This window comes from Crocuta crocuta, unplaced genomic scaffold (genome assembly GCF_008692635.1).
Source record: "Crocuta crocuta isolate KB4526 unplaced genomic scaffold, BGI_CrCroc_1.0 scaffold70, whole genome shotgun sequence".
Lineage (NCBI taxonomy): Eukaryota > Metazoa > Chordata > Mammalia > Carnivora > Hyaenidae > Crocuta > Crocuta crocuta.
Genome location: NW_027528417.1, coordinates 680,813 through 699,480, shown reverse-complemented (window position 1 = coordinate 699,480; position 18,668 = coordinate 680,813). Strand labels below are relative to the sequence as shown.

The 18,668-nt window shown below is 49.3% G+C and overlaps 1 protein-coding gene across 1 annotated transcript in view; it reads right to left on the bottom strand.

The window, feature by feature from the left end:
- Positions 1–18,668, bottom strand: part of ENTPD3 (ectonucleoside triphosphate diphosphohydrolase 3) — a 41,479-nt gene that overhangs the window by 4,153 nt on the left and 18,658 nt on the right. Inside the window, exons 4-9 of the mRNA XM_077754497.1 lie at positions 11,809–11,959; positions 8,870–9,029; positions 7,722–7,970; positions 1,628–1,900; positions 1,345–1,455; positions 567–704 (exon numbers count right to left, since the gene is read on the bottom strand). Coding sequence (XP_077610623.1) covers positions 567–704; positions 1,345–1,455; positions 1,628–1,900; positions 7,722–7,970; positions 8,870–9,029; positions 11,809–11,959 — 1,082 coding nt within the window. The remainder of the gene's footprint in view (positions 1–566; positions 705–1,344; positions 1,456–1,627; positions 1,901–7,721; positions 7,971–8,869; positions 9,030–11,808; positions 11,960–18,668) is intronic.

The following is an 18,668-nucleotide window of genomic DNA, read 5'->3' as shown; positions in this document are numbered from 1 at the left end:
TTTTTTTTAAATTTTTAAAAATGTTTTATTTATTTCTGAGAGAGAGAGACAGCATGAGCAGGGGAGGGTCAGAGAGAGAGGGAGACACAGAATCTGAAACAGGCTCCAGGCTCTGAGCTGTCAGCACAGAGCCCGACTTGGGGCTCGAACCCACAAACTGTGAGATCATGACCTGAGCCGAAGTTGGATGCTTAACTGACTGAGCCACCCAGGCGCCCCAACATACTTCTTTATACACTCGACAAACATTTAGTAAACACCTTCTAGCCTCTCACTGCTGTGCTGAATGCTAAGCACGTGAAAAGAATGAAATAGGCCCTGCGTTCGCAGAGCTCAGGGTCCGTGGGCACCCGGCCTCCCATTGCTGCCTCACGTGGAAGGGTCTCCAGTGAAACCTCCTCTGAGTTCTCCACCGTGTCTTCTTTGGTCACAGGGGCCCAAGTGTCATCAGCCTCCCTCCAGCAAACTGAAAGCACCAATACTCCTGTAAATTCTACCTTTCTTTTGCACATATTTACACAAACCTTTGAGAGCAAGGGGAGAAAACAGCACATGCCTTGACTTACTTCTTTTTTAAAATGTATTTGGGGCCAGGTGTCCTCGGTGAATTTGTACCCATTTACCAGCAGGTGGTAGATATAGTGGGCGGAGAAGCAGTAGGAGCGGGCATATACCTCATCGAACCTGGGGAGCAGCAGCGGCAGCTGAAAAGAAGGTTCCAGGCAGATAAGGCAGGTGCGACTGGAAATGCACGCTTCCGAACACCACGTGTTAAAGGATCTCGTCACGCACAATTTCATGACACAATCACCATAAAATGATGGGACCGCATCGTATCATAATGAAAATGCCCCTATGCAGTATCACGTGGTGACACGTTCTAAGTTCACAGAGCGCTGCTGCTGCACCTCCCGCCCTTCTGACCGTTGTGTCCGTGGCTGGAATGTTGATCCACGGTGCAGGTGTCGGGGGGGTTCCCTTCTTACCCCGTTTTATGGACGTGGGGGAGGTAGAATGGCATGAAGTCCAAATTCAGAACACACGCACACATGCACACAAATGGGCTATATGCTGATCTACTCTGCGTTTTGTACTGACGTTGCCCTTTTCTCTTTATTTTTTTTTAAATAAAAAATTTTTGAGAGAGAGTGAGCAAGTTGGGGAGGGACAGAGATTGTGAAACAGGCTCTGCGGAGCTTGAGAGTCTGAGCTGTCGGCACAGAGCCCGATGCGGGGCTCGAACTCACGAGCCGAGGGATCATGACCTGAGCCCAAATCCAGGGCCTGACAGTTAACCGCCTGAGCCACCCAGCCGCCCTGCCCCTTCTCTCTTTAAACACTGACCTGGCTCCAGCTCTCCGAGCAGAAATCCCAGCTGCTTGAGTTGAAGGCGCTCAGGGAGAAGCTCCCGGAGAGATTGAAGGCGCTGGCTGTGTAGTAGAAGCCTGCAAAGGCCTGGGAGGGAGGAGGCAACACACAAGGAAGTTACTTCTCAGATCGGGGGCAGAACGCGGAGCCTTCGGCTGGGGGGACAGGAAAGTGGGGGGCCGGTCAGCGGAAGAGAAAGGTGAGAAGGAAGTATTCGGTGGGGGAAGAAAGGACTCTGTCGGGTGGTTTTCGCTCTTACCACAAATGTCCCTTTAACTTTTGGCTGATACACCCCGTCAAAGGAACAGGCTTCTTGGTCATGGCAAGCTTTGAAGTCAAACAGGGAAGCCACCTTTTCCCTACACAGCGACGGGTCCCCGGTCCCCCCAACAGTGATGATGTCGTCAGGGCGGTAGCCGGCGGGCCTCAGGTCTGCTGTGCACAGGCTGTCGAATAGGTGGCCCCCGGAGAAGGTGGTGAGATAATTCCGAGGGTAGCAGGGGTTGCTGAGATTGGTCTTGGTGGGGGAATCCTGCAGGTACGAGAGCGAGGTGTCGGAAAACACTCTTTTAGGGGGGTGGGCAAGCGTTTTGCAAATTCTCACTATTGTTACCCTCCGGCGCCAAGAGAGAAATGGATGGAAAACATGCCCTTCTGGGTCAGCGCGCACCTGAAGGCAAGTCGCAGGTTGTCGTGATAAGTCCGGGGGGGGGGGTGACAGTTACCCGCACTGGGCACCACGCCAGGCTATTGCTCACATTACTTGACTCACCCCTCCCCACGGTCCTGTGAAGCAGGTTTTATGAAATCCATTTAAGAAAAATTCTTTTTAACATTTATTTAATTTTGAGGGAAAAAGAGCGTGAGTGGGAGAGGGGCAGAGAGAGAGGGAGACACAGAATCTGAAGCAGCTCCAGGCCCTGAGCTGTCAGCACAGAGCCCGATGCGGGGCTCAAACTCACAAGCAGTGAGATCATGACTTGAGCCAAAGTCGGATGCCCAACTGACGGGCCACCCAGGCGCCCCTGTGAAATCCATTTTGAGGAGAACACAACATATGTTTAGTTTAATGGATCATTTTGAATAGGATATTATCTATCCACCTAACAGAATAACCCGGAAGTTTACAAATAAATACATTGTGAAAATGAGGGCCCCTTCCCAACCACTCTGCCACCAGATCCCCTCCTCAGAAGTAACCCCTATTGCCAGTTTTTGTAATTTCCTCCTGGAGATGTTGTGTATACGTCTTGTATGCATACACAAATATCTTTTCTCCTCCCTCTTCTTTCTTCTGAAAACTATACGTGGTAGTATTCTATACACACTGTTAGGCTCCTTGCTTTTCTTACTGAAAAATTTATCTTTCAGATCTTTCCATTCGCTGTACATAGAGAATGGCCTCTTCTTTTTAGTAGCAGCATAGCACTCCGCTGTACAAATCAACTATATTTAAGGAATCTCCTCTATATGAATATTTATATGGGTTCCAATCACTCTGCCATTATAAACGGTGCTGCACCAAATATCCTTATTCATACAAATCTTTGATCCCTTTGTAATTTATTTGGCATAAAGACTGTAGTAAGGACCTGACTCTACTTTTTCCAAATGACTATCCAATATTTTACTTACTGGAGAAAAATATTCTTTCTTAGCTGACGCCAGTCCAAAATGCATATGGTTCTATTTATGTACTCTGTTTTCTAAAGGAATTGGATTTGAACTCTGCCCAATTTGAAAACCATTAATTAAAAAAAATTTTTTGTTATGTCTTTATTTTATTCTGAGAGAGACAGAGACAGAGAGCGAGCAGGGGAGGGGCGGAGAGAGAGGGAGACACAGACTCCGAAGCAGCTCCAGGCTCTGAGCTCTCAGCACCGAGCCTGATGCGGGCCTCAAACTCGTGGACCATGAGATCATGATCTGAGCTGAAGTCGGATGTTCAACCAACTGAGCCACCCAGGTGCCCCTGTTATCGCCTTCTTTAAGTATACTTTGCCAATGGTCTAAGCTGTTCAGTCCCTTGACATTCAACAAATCTCCCCCTGAACTTAGTACTTGCAGGGCACTGGCACTAAAGGGTCACCCATTAGGCTCGAGAGCAAAGAAGCCCCTGGAAAACTGTAGCATAACTTGATCTTAGGGTAAATCCTGTCGAAAGTGGAAAGACAGTGATAGGAACTATTCTCAATAGTGATAGAAACTATTAAAAACACGGTAGGAAACTAAAAGAAAGCTACAGAGCCAATCATGAAAATGGTAAGTTTTACTGAAGGGTGCAAACCAAGAACTAAATAATTGGAACAATATAATTCTATACAGAAATTCCTAATTTCAATAATAGCCCAATATTTTACCAAATTGATTTTCAGTCATTGCAACTGCAATCATAATCTCAATGAAACAAAGTTCCTTTTTGTTACTACTTTAAATGATTTTGAAGTTCAAAATAAATGTCTGAGAGTAGAAAAACAAACTATTGCAACTAGAACATATAACAAATGATACTGTGTTAAGAATGGAGAAATGGGTGAATATAATAGGAAATTCAGAAACAGATCCTCATTATCTTATTAATGGAATGTCTCAGAATCCCTGAAATTATCAGATTGCAAAAGGTCGTCACAGTATTGTGGGTGGGAATCCAGATGGTTTTAATTTTGTTGGAAGATTGCTCATTTATCTACTTATATAAAAAATATACCTATCCTTCGATTTCATCCTCCAGAAGTAAAATTACTAGTTCATAAGGTTATGTGCACAAGAAGGTTTATGACCACAGGACATAGCCTCAGGTCCATCAGGAGAGGAATGGTTGACAAATTGTGAAACATTAAAGGGTAAAGAAAACAAGTTAGATATTGATCTGGAAAGTCTAGAACAACAATGTATCAAGCTGTGAACAGTGAAGACATTTGATGAATAGCATTGGAAAGAGAGTCTTTCATTTTTACTTCAATGCGTTTTTTGCATAGTTTGACATTTTTACAGTAAGAATGCAGTTTCTTTCATAATAAAATGACCTATCTAGTTTTTCTTTTTAAAGAATGGTACTTGGAACATTATGCATCCATAAGAATAATAATTTCAAAGGATATTAAGCACCACAGGAAATTGCTCATGATATATCGTTAGGTAAAAGAAAAAGCTGGAGGGGTGCCTGGCGGCTCAGTCAGTTAAGTGTCTGACTCTTGATTTTAGCTCAGGTCATGATCTCATCGTTCATGAGATGGAGCCTGCTTGGGATTCTCTCTCTCCCTTTCTCTTTGCCCCTCCCGTGCTCACACTCTCTCCCTCTCTCTCTCAAAATAAATAAACATTACAAAAGAAAAAGAGACATCAGGCTCTGTGCTGACTGCCAGCTCAGAGCCTGGAGCCTGTTTTGGATTCTGTGTCTCCCTCTCTCTCTGACCCTCCCCTGCTCACGCTGCCTCTCTCGCTCTCTTTCAGCAAAAAAAAGAAAAAAAGAAAAAAGAAACAAAAAGAAAAAGAGAAAAGGCTGGATATAAAACTATATACAGCATATGAAGCCAAATTTGTAAACATACATATTCATGCATGAAAAAAAGACTGGAAGAAAATGTTTACTGTGGTTAATTCTAGGGTTCCTTGTTTGGTTTTATTATTTATATTTCTGTGTGCCCGTGTCTGCATTTTCTAACCCTTTTTCACTGAACATGTGTTACTTTAAAAACAGAAGAAAAAATCTTAAAGAGGGGATGAAAGAAAGTGAATGCATGTCTTCAGCCCCTAAAATGCTGTCAGAGACTCCAGCGCTGGGGCCATGGGGGCCTGTTCATATGAAAACAGGCTGCAAAGGATACATCCAGGTCCCATTCTAACCAGACTGCGACAGGTGAGGAGACCAGATCCAGACTGGGGGCACTTACTCAGCCAGCGTTCGCGATGCAATCATCTTTGTGGACCTTCGAAGCCGGGGCTTGGCAACATGTATGTGGCACATCAAAGTGCTGGGCAGGCAGGTCGGAACGTGCACTTGTGGGTGATCGTCAGCACACCTGGATCCCTCCCCTCTCCTGAGTCACAGGCTTCGCGGGCAGAGCCACCCACTCAGGCATCCAGAGGTCACCGGGCACGCTGCAGAGCTGCCCGTCCCTCCTCACCGACTGTCCGCACGGGACACTGGGATCGCCCACCTCTGCCCCCAGCCCCGGGCTCGCACCTCGAGCCCCACGTTCTCCAGCCCAAGGGAGACCTCAGACCAGGGGAGTACTGGCTTCTCCACTGTAGATTCTTAGATACATAATCATTCTTTTTTTAAAATGTTTATTTTTTAAGAGGAGGGGAGGGACAGAGGGAGGGGCCGAGAGAATTCCCAGCAGGCTCTGTGCTCTCAGCACAGAGCTGGACATGGGGCTCGATCTCGCAAACCCTGAGGTCATGCCCGGGCTGAAATCAAGAGTCAGATGCTTAACCGACTGAGCCACCCAGGTGCCCCTGATAATCATTCTTTNTCTTAGATACATAATCATTCTTTTTTTAAAATGTTTATTTTTTAAGAGGAGGGGAGGGACAGAGGGAGGGGCCGAGAGAATTCCCAGCAGGCTCTGTGCTCTCAGCACAGAGCTGGACATGGGGCTCGATCTCGCAAACCCTGAGGTCATGCCCGGGCTGAAATCAAGAGTCAGATGCTTAACCGACTGAGCCACCCAGGTGCCCCCGATAATCATTCTTCTTAAAATTTTATTTTGTTATGTCTTTATTTTATTTTGAGAGACAGAGACAGAGAGCGACTGGGGGAGGGGCAGGGAGCCAGGGAGCCACAGAATCGGAAGCAGCTCCAGGCCCTGAGCTGTCAGCACAGAGCCCGACGCGGGGCTCGAACCCACGGGCAGTGAGATCACGACCTGACACAAAGTCGGGTGCCCAACCGACGGGCTGCCCGGGCGCCCCAATAATCATTCTTTAATAAACATTGTAAAAATGAACACACACAAACACTTTCCTCAGGGCCAGCCAAATTTAAGAGGTTAGCTCCTCTGACCTTCGCTCGCTCTGGGAAAAGGATGGCTTCACCTGCCCCCTGTCTCCTGTTGCAAGTTCCGAGGAGCCCTGTGCCCTCCACCCCCGGGGTCAGCACTGGAGGGAGAGGCGTGAAGCGTTGCTAGAAATCAAGGGAGGTGGAGAAAAGAGGTGTTTCCAGAGCTTCCCCTGGGCAGCGGCATGTTGGCTCCAGCACGTTAGAGGGCGAGCAGGCATGGGGGGAGGTCTCGGACGCCTTGCGAGGGAGGACGGGGCCCCTGTGGGCTCCGTTCGGCCGAGGGGGGTGGTGTGAGTCTGGGGTGGGCACTGGGTCTCTTGAGCCCCGAGGGCTGCCTGCAGGGGCCCCCACCCTGTCCTCTCCCGCGAGTTCAGCCTCCGCCAACAATGCACATCACGCGCATATGTGTCGGGGCTCCCGCCTTTCCTGCGAGGTTCAAACAGGAGCTCTGGGCAGCGGCCAGCTCTGGAGGCGAACTCTCACCCCTGCACGACTACGCGGTGAGTGCAGGGGCCTGAAGGGGTCAGTCTTGCTGCCTGGTGAGCCAGCCCACCCTCCCCGCAGGCTGGCGGCTGGGCAAGTACTGCTTCCCGCCCCAGCGGCCCGAGTGAGTGGGGGGGGAGGGCACTAACCAATGGTGCTGTGTCCGCTGCGTTCGCGGCTGACCCGGCCCTGCCCCCTGCCCCGGGTCTCACCGGGAGCCAGGATCTGTGGCCTCTGGCTGGCCTCACGCCCCTCCAGGTGGTCAAAGCCCCTTCTCTCATCTTCATTTTCCCTTCGCAGCCATGCCTGGCTGAGATGGACGTCCCCGAGCACTGGACTCTGGGGGCTAGGACATCGTGAGTGGAGCCCAGGCTCAGTGACACCCACCACACGGGCACTGAGTTTACATTAATGACACCTTGCAGCTGGCGCCTGAAGAAGCCGTGGGAGCCACGGAACCGTTACTGTGTCCGTTACTGGCCAATGTGATGGCCTTCGGCCCCTCCCGTATCTCACCACACAGGGGGCGACCAGCCTACCTGATACAGGCCCATGTAAAAGGAGGCTGAACCTGGGGGGGGCTCAGGCCTCTCCCGTCAGCAAGCTCTGGGGACCACTTCTATGATTTTGTCAGCACTCAGGGGAGTCCCAAAGGTCTCAGGTTTATTTAGCTATTGGTTTAAAACAGCTTGTGTCATAGAGGGATCCCAGGTCTTGAATCATTTATGAGACATCGGGCGTCCTGCAACTTCCCTAGGCTTCTGACTCACATACACTGGCAGTGGGCAGCACAGCATAGAGAGCGAGTGAGCAAGCTTGGACGCCGCCCCCCATGACTAAGCTGGCAAGTGGTCTTGTTTCCAACCCAATCAGAAGATNTCTGAAAAAGAATTGCCAGAAACCTCTTCTCAGCCTCATTGCGGCCGTAGCACTGGAAGCTGTGAGTGTAGAGCGTGTACGCATAGCCGTACAGGGACACCTCCGTGACATGGCTGGCGTTCAGCCCCGCCTTCTCTCCGGTCGCGAAGGATATTTGCGTGGAGGCACCGCCCAAATCCAGGGCGCCTGTGGTCTCCACTCCATTTGGATGCACCCACATATGCCACAGGTTCTTCTGCACAGCGGGGGGAAGGAAACGAGAGAAAACGCCGGAGGCACCGTCTCTGTTAGCCCGGGACTCTCCACCCAAGACCCGGCTCCCTTTGCTAGGAAATAGGACGTGGGGGGCATTTGGGGGCCAGAACTCTCCTTTCTTTCAAGGGTGGTGAGCTCCAGTGCTTCCGGGGCTGGGCAGGCAGCATAAATGGGTGANGGCCGCGGCAAACTGGGGACTGTGCGGGCCGCACTCTGTTCTGCTTGGTTATCGCCAGTGTGAGCCCGCGGGACCAGCGCTTCCAACTTTTAGGGGCGTGGGGGTCAGGGAAAGCTAGAGATGTGGGTCTGTATGTGGTGTGTGTGTGTGTGTGTGTGACATTTCTAAAATAGTAACTGCTGGCAATTAACTAAAATTTAAGAATATGTTTGAGGGGGAACAAAGTAGGTGTTGGGCTGGATATGGTTTATGTCCTCTGTAAGATGGCAACTGTCCCTCGAAGCTGGCTTTCCTTTGCACCGGGGCGGGGCATGTGGGGACAGCAATGGAAGGGACCCAGGGACACAGGATGGTTTGGCAAGAGGCTGCCTGAGGGTTCTGGAAATTCCAGAGGGCCGTGGAGCTTCTTAGAAGGGCCATTCTCCAGCTACCCTTCAAGATACACACAGCCTTTAGATTTAGATCCCCTCCACCTCCAATTTCGTACCAGCTAGTGAAGTGATGGCACCCCTGTCCCCCGTACATGTGGTCCTGTTCTGCCCCAGCGCTGTGTGTCTTTTCTTAGCTATGTCTCACAGGGGTTTCCTCCACGCCACATACGATAGAGAGGGACACAGGACAGATGCACCTGTGCGTAAGGGACCACCCACAGGGACGGGATAGACAGCAAGATTAAAAACCATGCATTTGTTTTCACACACCTCCAGGAAATTTCCCATTAAATAGTTGGCTGTAATCCATCCATATATCCCTTCCTCTTGCCCAGAAATGATTTGAGCACCCCTAAAATCAAAGGGCTGGGACTTGAAGTAGTTTTGGATGCTTGCAAGGACTTCATTAGCTGCTGTTTCATTTTGCAACCTATGCAAGGCACAGAACACAAAGGCTGAGGGCCCGGGGACGAGCGTCTTCCAATGTTCTCAATCAGGTGCAAAGGCGAACCTCCCAGCCCTCTGCCGGCAGGGACGGGCTCCCAGAATGTGCAAAAACGGCAACCGTCTGCAAGTCGGAACCTCCCAGGGAACCCGAAGGCAGATGCACTTGTTACCCGTCAAACTGCCAAGCAGAGAAACAGCTTCAAGTACAAACACCCTGTTCCCTCCCCGCTGCCTGCTTCTGCCTCGTTCTCTGGCGCCAGCTACTCCAAGAGCCTCGTGCTTAATCACCGCTGCTGTGTCTCAGATCAGCACAGGAAAGGGGACTGGTGAAGGCACGGGGTGGCTTTAGGAATCCGCTGGAGGCACCACACAAAGGAGCTCTCATCAGGCCAGAAGGAAGGGGGATCTCAGGAGGAGGGAGGAAAGAAAGAGCCACTTTTCAGCTGTCCCTGCTTTGTTCTAGAAAGGGCTTCATCATGAGGGGATATGATGGCTATCGTGGCCGTCACTGGATTGAAATCCATCAGTGTGCTGACCCACGGAAACGTGGAAACACAGCATTCAAGTATCACCCGTGACATGGCATCATGCTGTCGTTCATTTGCCGCCATTTTACCTTGCGGAAGGACATTTGCTTGGGGGGGTACCTCCCCTTTCATCACAGGGTGACTGAAACCAGGGGCACTGGCTCACTATTGGCTCAACGAGGAAGAACCACGTTACAAGCCAAGGTCCGTTCTAATTCAGCAGCAAATGATCCCTGCTTGGAAAACAATCCAAGGCTTTTCCTAGTTTTATCAGTTCCCCTCCCAGAGGACTCTCATTAAATGCTTTTTTTTAAATAGTTGACTTTTCTCTCAATTAAAACGTCAGCCAGATCCTCAGAAGGAATGGATTACCATCAGAAAGCTTTACGAGGAGGAGTTAATCTTTAATTTATTCAAAGGGGACATTCACTGTTTTCCCAAGTGGAGAACTTCCTATTCCATGGTTTTTGTCATGGGCTAGAAGTCTTCGTGTCTTCTAATTATTCCTCACTGAGAGGAGGGGAGAAAAGGCAGCTAAGAAAAAGTCGGATGCTTTGTTTCCTTAAAAAAGAAAAGGCAATGGGGCGCCTGGGTGGCTTAGTCGGTTAAGCGTCCGACTTTCGCTCAGGTCATGATCTCGCGGTTCGTGGGTTCGAGCCCCGCGTCGGGCTCTGTGCTGACTGCCAGCTCAGAGCCTGGAGCCTGTTTCAAAGTCTGTGACTCCCTCTCTCTCTGACCCTCCCCTGCTCACGCTGTCTCTCTCTCTCTCTCCTAGAAATAATAAAAAAATAAAAAAAATAAAAGAAAAAAAGAAGAGGCAGAAGGAAGGAATTTCTGTATCATTTCTTTCAGGTAAATGCAATAATTTTGGAACATCCTGCAGATTCCAAGGGGAGCAAAGAAATTCAACTTTTTCCCACATTCTGATCGGTCAACCAGGATTGAGGGATAGAAACAAGGAGAGGAAAACCTCAGGGAAAAGGCCTAATCCAACCGAGGGTGCTTTGTGCTTTCTTCTAATGACCATGTTGAAGTGGTTCTGTCTGTCCGTCTGTCTCTGTGCATCTGCTTTATGCCCACACATAGAATTTTATGTTACTGTCACTCCAGACAAAGTGGGTTTGCAGCACTGACTGTCATCTTTGGGGGATAAGCCTTATTTTCACAGTTCACAGCAGGTTTTTACCCTGGGTAGATTTTTAAGTTTGATTTTTTTAAAAATTTATTTTTCTTGTGGGACCTGGGTGGCTCAGTCAGTCAAGTGTCTGGCTCTTGATTTCGGCTCAGGTCATGACCTCAAGGTTCGTGAGTTCGAGCCCCACATCAGGCTCTATGCTGACAATGCGGAGCCTGCTTGGGATTCTCACACTCCCTCTCTCTCTCTGCCCTTCCCCTGTGAGCTCTCCCTCTCTTTTTCTCAAAAATAAATGCACGGCAAAGAAAAAAGAAATGTATTCTCTTAAAAAAATAAAAACTATTTTTCTTTTATTTCAAGGTCAAGGAGCTACAATCATGGGGAAGAAAGAGAAACAGGGCATTAGAAAACAGTGCACCTGGGCGAAGCGTCACGGCTACAAGTTTAGAAGGAACTGCTAAGTTGCACGCAGTGAGCTGTTTGTTTCCTAATAGCTCAAGGCTTTGACTGAGTTGAAGTGCACCAATTCCACTATTTTTTTTTTTAGAGGGAGGGGAGGGTCAGAGGGAGAAAGAAAACCCTAAGCATGTCAGTGTGGAGCCTGAGGGGGGGCTCCATCTTACAATGGTGAGATCATGACCTGAGCTGCAATCGAGTCGGACGCTTAACCGACTGAACCACCCAGGCGCCCCAGTGAAGAAACGCTCTTTGAAAGCAGATGCCGGTGAGACCGTGTGCGTGAGAAGCTACGTAACTCTGGGGACAGCTGCCGGCATGCCGGGGTCAGAAGACTAGGCATCCCAGACAGCTTTTCCTTTTCTAAAACTCTAGAGGTATACCCCACGCGATTTCACCTGCCTTTTCTCCAGAGCGCTCCGGAAAATCACCAAGGTGGAGGGATTCCATGTTATAACAGTTTCTTTCTGGGCATTAAAATAAAGACTAAAAGTTTCCCAACTTTGGAAGCCTAAATTCAAGGCAGAGACTATGGGCTCCTTTCTTTCGGGTTTGTTCCCAGGCACAGGGTCACGTTCCTGGCAAGGTTCGTCACATCCTTGCTTTCGGTCGGATGGGCTCCTGGGGGCCAGCCCAGCCCTTACCTCAGCAGGCGCATCCCAGCCGTGGCCCCCAGGTAAGCGCGGGTGGATCCATGGAGGTGGCCTGGAATCTGCGCCTTGACTTTCTGCATGCAATCCTCAAAGGCCTTGGGGGCGTCCTGGGGGTTCTTCCCATAGCTGGAGACCCCCGAGCCTGAGGAGCAAGCAGTCAGCACTTCTTAGCATTCCCGGGCGCCGACAAGGGCAATACAGACTCTACATAAAAAACCAGATCGGCTCTGGGCGTTAACGGGCGTGAGTAGGGGGTTGAGAACGGGTGGATGTGCTAAGGCCCGTGTGGTCACGCCGTGGAGTCAACTCTCCAAATACGGAAGGAAGGAATTACGAAAGTGAAACAATGAGGCAGGAAGGCCCCGAGACGGAAATTCGGACATAAAGGCGGTGGGGGGAGTGGTGTGACGAACCCCGTGGTGCCCGCCTCCCAGCTCTCACAACGGGCACCTCTGGTGTCACCTGCTCTGCTCGCTGTCCCCACAGAGCGAACTGCAGAGATGTTATCGTTTCGTTCTTAAAACACGTCAGTTTGCTTCGCTAAAAGGCAAAAATTCTTCTTCTCCTTCCCCTTCTCCGGTTCAGAAATAATCCATCGTTTTGGCTTTTTGCCTCTCTCGTCTTCTTTCACATGACTTGCCTTTTGGTTAAGTCATTTTTTGTTTTGTTTTGGCTTGTTTTAAAGATTTTATTTAAATTTTTAAAAATGTTTTTGAGAGACAGAGACAGAGCATGAGTGGGGGAAGGGGAGAGAGAGAGGGAGACACAGAATCTGAAGCAGCTCCAGGCTCTGAGCTGTCAGCACAGAGCCCGACGCGGGGCTGGAACCCACAAACCATGAGATCATGACCTGAGCCGAAGTCGGACGCTTAACCGACTGAGCCCCCCAGGTGCTCTGGTAAATTCACTTTTTCACAGAATTTCCACTAAATAGGTTTTGAGACGTAGTAAAAGGGGGGGACAGGAAGAATGAAACAAAAATTCAAATCTATGTTCCATGTGTTCAAACACAGAGGGAAAAAGGAATCTTGTCATGATTTATCGTCAGGAAACATTGTGGCATAACTATATGTAATTTAATAAGATGTTATCCTAAACTTTAAGTATAAAAGAAGACCAGAAAGTCCGCATTTATGAATTTCAACAAGAAATCACACACCTAGAGAAACAGACCTATAACCCAAACAAACCCATAACAGAGTTCCTTCCTCAATTTGGCCAGAAATCTCCATGAAGCTCACATGAACGATCACAGAGAGAACTGAAAGTAGAGTCAGGCAGGAATTCTTTTAAAGCAGCATGATCCTACTATTATGCCTGTAAAAACTAATGGAACTAAAGTCTAGTTAAGCGCACATTTTCTGCATATTCATCTTCTCCCTCTCCATGCCCCCACCCTTCTCTTTTTCTCTATCCAGTTTGTTTGAATTATAGTCCAAATAAATTCCATCCACTGCAGTTGGCTAGTATGTCTCTTCAGTCTCCTTTTTAAAAAAGTTTATTAATTTTGAGAGAGAGAGTGTGTGTGTGCACAAGTGGAGGAGGGGCAGAGAGAGAGGGGAGAGAGAGAATCCCAAGCAGGCTCTGCACTGTCAGCGCAGAACCCCATGCAGGGCTCGAACCCACGAACCGCGAGATCATGTCCTGAGCCGAAGTAGGGACACTTCACCAACCGAGCCCCCCAGGCGCCCCGGCTCTACTCTGACACTAACTCTCAGATCTGAGCACTTCCTCCACCTTCCCCAGCGCCGTTCTAGGTCAGAGCATCTCCCCCTCGGCACCACTGCCATCTGGGGCTGCGCAGGTCTCTGCTGTGGCGCGTCCTGCGCACTGTGCAAGGTTCAGCAGCATCCCCGGCCACCACTAGATGCCAGCAGTGCCACCAACCCCAGCGGGGACAATCAAAAATGTCCCCAGACATTGTTCAATGTTCTCGGCGGAGCAAAATCACCCCACAGCAGAACAGACCACCACAACGTCATGGCTTTATGACGTCGTAATGTGCACTGGCCTACGAGCTAATAGCTTCTGACCTCAGCCTCTGACCACATGTTCTACATCCAGAACGCTCCATGAAAAGCAGAAGTCATGTCCATGTTAGTTCCGTGGCCAGGATCTCCCAGTGGCTGCCAGGATACTCTGGTGAAAACGCCCCTGAGGACAAGTCAGACCCCTCACTGCATCTCCGGGCCTCCACGAGCTGGCCTCGGCCACAGTGCTGGCCTCATTGCTCCCCTTTCCTGCGCCATTCTCCCTGCCCCCGCCACCCTGGCCCCTTTGCCTTTCCTGGAAAATGCTGAGCGGCCTCCACTCCTGGCCTTTCCCCTTGCCAGGCCCTCTGTTCAGCACATTCTTCCCTCAAAAATGTGAATGGCTCACACTCTTCTTTCACTTTTGCCTCTGCTTGACTGTCCCCTCCTCTGTCCTTCCCTGGTGACCCTGTCTAAAGCAGCATGACCACGTTCTGCCCGCCTGCCTCACTGATTTCCCCTTTCAGCCCTTCGCCCTGACATGTTTTTATACCCATTTGTGAGCTGGCTCCGTGATTTGAATGTAAGTTCCACAACAGCACAGACTTTGCTTATTTTATTTATTTATTTACCTTTTATTTTTTATTTATTTTTATGTATGTTTTAAAATTTTTTCTGTTTATTTTCTGAGAGGCAGAGAAAGCGAGAGCAGGGGAGGGTCAGAGAGAGAGGGAGACACAGAACCCGAAGCAGGCTCCAGGCTCTGAGCTGTCAGCACAGGTCCTGACGCGGGGCTCGAACTCATGAACCGTGAGATCATGACCTGAGTCGAAGTCGGACGCTTAAACGACTGAGCCACCCAGGTGCCCCCATTTTCTATTTGTTTTTAAATAAGCTCTATGCCCAATGTGAGGCTTGAACTCATGACCCCAAGATCAAGAGCCCACTGACTGAGCCAGCCAGGTGCCCTGTATATTTCATTTTAGAATCCCCAGTGTCAAGGACATACTGGCATACAGTCGGCACCCAATTCATATTTGTTAGATAAATGAATAAATGAATCGATCAGTCAATGAGATTTTCAAATCAGTATGAAACTATGCTAAGGGGATCGTGTAGTTCAATCTGGATCAGCCAGAGCCGGTCTCTGGAAGGGACTGGGTAAGAGGAATGCTGGGATGTCAGAAGTTGGGGCACCTGAGCATGTCACCTATTTGCATAACGCCCCATAAGCCTCCTAGAGAGAAGACAAGATTGGGCTCACTGGCTCATGGGATCTTGGGATTCACAACCCTAAGAAAGGAGGGTTGGAACTACTATTCCAGTCTGGAGAAAGGGGGTTGGACAGATAACGTAAGACTTACTCGGGGTAGGACAGAAGCAGAAGACGTACCCAAGCAAAGGATGCTTTCAAAACTGTAGACGTCGGGTCCCCAAAGCAACTCCTTAAGGTATTTCAGTGGAGGAGCTGGTAACTATTAGGCCCTAGTGGAGTTTAAAGAACTTTAGGGGCGCCTGGGCAGCTCAGTCAGTTGGGCGCCCGACTTCAGCTCAGGTCATGATCTTGCGGTTCATGAGTTCGAGCCCCACATCAGGTTCTGTGCTGACAGCTCGGAGCCTGGAGCCTGCTTCTGTGTCTCCCTCTCTCTCTGCCCCTCCTCCGCTCACGCTCTCTTTCTCTCTCAAAAATAAATAAACATAAAAAATTAAAAAAAAAAAAAAGAACTTTAAGCACTGGTTTAAAGGGAACACGTGAATGTCCTCTGAGCGGAGGCAGCAGCAGACATAAGCATGGCACGCCGAGAAAGAGATGCGGGGCCTCTAGGGGACCAGTGCCCTCCGGGGAATGGCTTTACAACGAGCAGCCAGGGCTTTAGACACCAGCATGGGGACCGGCAGCTGAGGCAGCACCCGATGAACTCAGGAAAAGAGCAGCAAATGAGGAGGACGATACTCACCAGGTCCCCCTCCCCCCAAGAAAGAAACCTCCGAGAGCCTGGGTATCTGGGATACATTGTGGGGCAAGCAAGCATTCACCACCCCAGGCGGGGGAGCCCTGGAAAATTTGCAACTGGCAAACCAGAAACCCAAATTATCCTTGCAGAAGCCACGTGTCTTCAAGGCAATGGCACTTGCCAAACTTCAACTCTGTATTTTGAGATTTAGTTTGTGGTCTTCTGGTCATCTGGAGCACATATATGGATCCTGAGGCTACTGCGATCAAAGGGAAGACTCATTTATGGATGTGGTGTGGGCTCCCTGTCCCTGCCCCTCCCCTAAATCACATCCAGGGTGGCCAAGGGCCCCTTCCATGAAGGTCACATGTCCCCATGAAGGTCGCATGTCCCCCTACAGCCAGAAGATCATCAGGACTGACTTGGCTGAATTGCTCTCTGGGTCCAAAGACAGATCTGGGTGAGACTAACTTCTTGGCAAGAATATCCACCGGGAGCTCTAGAATGTCCTGGCCTTGAATAACAATAGCTAACACTTACTAAGTGCTTACTGCATGCTGTGCATTTGCTACCTGCTTTACATACACGTCATTGAATCTTCAAATGATTCCTACGGGATGGTGTTACTATTCTCATGCTTCTTATTTTAGAGATGAAGAGGCCAAGACCCAGAGCGGTTAGGAACATCCCAGAACTCACACAGGAGGGATGAGTCTTAATGATCACTCTACACTGCCCTCTCTTTTTTTGACGTGGCTGCTCTCACCTTTCAAAACGAGCAACCCGCTACCCTCTTTCATGCTCGACGGTGAGGAAATGGCTCAGAAGTTAGGACCACAGAGCTGGGGTCTCTGGCTGGGCTCCGAGCACGGCTGTGGCCGCCTGTGCCTTGTGGACAACAATCAGTCAGTTCTCAGGAAACACCCCAGTGCCCTGTGGGCCCAGAGAGCTGCCAAGCAGGCGCCCCTTCAAACAACGGCTTAGCGTCTCAGCCGCCAGCTCCTTCGTGCGGCCTTCGCCGCAGGGAGCCGCCTTGCCCGACGCCCTTTCCAGGACGGCGACATCGAACCACCGATGGCAACAGCGCTGTCGCAGCCCAGCCAACTCAGGCCACGCAAGGCACCTGACTGCCCCGAGCCCTGTCAGGCCCACGTGGCGGCGTGACTTCTCTTCCCTCCAGCCCTTCTGCTCCCCCTCCCTCCCGCAGGTGTGGCTCTCTAAGAATTACCTTCCATCCCAAACTCTGTCTCAATATCTGCTCACTGACACCCTAACCTGGACACCCAGGTACCAGGGAAGGTGAGCTCCTGGCTGCTCTCCGTTGAAGGTCGGATGATCAGAACCCACCCTGTTATTCAGAGAACTCTGTTAGTCTCGCCGTGGGAAAGGCTAATTCTGCTTGCCAGCTTTATCAGTGCTGGAACCCCCAGAAGTGATTATCTTTGGGCAGCTCGTGGAGGCAAGTGAAGGAGGCTGCTTGGGGCCGGGGGAGCCGGTCCAGAGTCTACCCTGTTGTCCTGTGGGCTGGGGCGCCGACACATTCAGGATGTGTTCACATCCTGGCCAGGAAGCGCTAGGCCAAGTCAAAGATCATGATGGTCTAAAGAGGGAGGCTTATAAATGTTTTAATGTTTTATTTATTTCTGAGAGAGAGCGAGCGAGAGAGAGCGAGCATGAACTGGGGAGGGTCACAGAGAGAGGGAGACACAGAATCTGAAACAGGCTCCAGGCTCCGAGCTGTCAGCACAGAGCCCGACATGGGGCTTGAACTCACAACCCGTGAGATCATGACCTGAGCCAAAGTTGGATGCTTAACCGACTGAGCCCCCAGGCACCCCTAAAGAAGTAGGCTTATAAAAAGGCGCACCCATAAGTGATGAATCCCTGGGTTCTACTCCTGAAGCCAATACTACACTGTATGTTAACTTGAATTTAAATAAATAAATTTAAAAAATAATAAAAAGGCACACACAGACACACACTCGCTAACTGGGGTTGGCTATGTGCACTAAAGACTTAACTGTGGGGTACTTGAGTGGCTCAGCTGGTTAAGCATCTGACTCCTGGTTTCAGCTCAGGTCATGATTTCATGGTTTGTGGGTTTGAGCCCCACATCGGGCTCTGCACTGACAGTGTGGAGACTGCTTGGGATTCTCTCTCTCCCTCGCTCTCTACCCCTCCCTCATTTGTTCTCTCTTCCCCCCCTTCTCAAAAATAAATAAATAAACATTAAAGAAGACTTAATTGTTAAAGAACAAAATTATAAAACTTTGAAGAACATCTTTATGATATTTATAAACATATAAATATACATATATTTATATCATATATGATTTGACCTCAGGCTAAAGGATTTCTTAAATACACAAGAGCAAACCCATAAAAGAGAAGACTGGTAATTATGCCTACATAAAAATACTTCTGTTTATCAAAAGACACAACGAAGAGACTTAAAAAGACAAACCATTCGCTGTGAGAAAATATGAGAACAATAATGCTGGCTAAGCACTCATATTCACAACACGTATAATGAACTCCGGGGGCGCGGGTGGCTCAGTCGGTTAAGTGTGTGACTTCGGCTCAGCTCATGATTCATGGATTCAAGCCCCGTGTCGGGCTCTGTGCTGACAGCTCAGAGCCTGGAGCCTGTTTCAGATTCTGTGTCTCCCTCTCTCTCCGCTCCTCCCCTACTCACGCTCTGTCTCTCTCTCGCTCTCAAAATAAACAAACATTAAAAAAATAATAAAAAAAAGAACTCCAGTGAGTCAGTGAGAAAAAGTCAAGCAACTCAGTAGAAAAGTGAGCAACACGAGCAGGAATTTCACAAAAACAGAAATGGTCATGTGAAACATAAATATAAAATATATAAGCATATTTATAATTTATAATGTTAAAAGTAAATTAAAATATAAATATGCTCAACTTT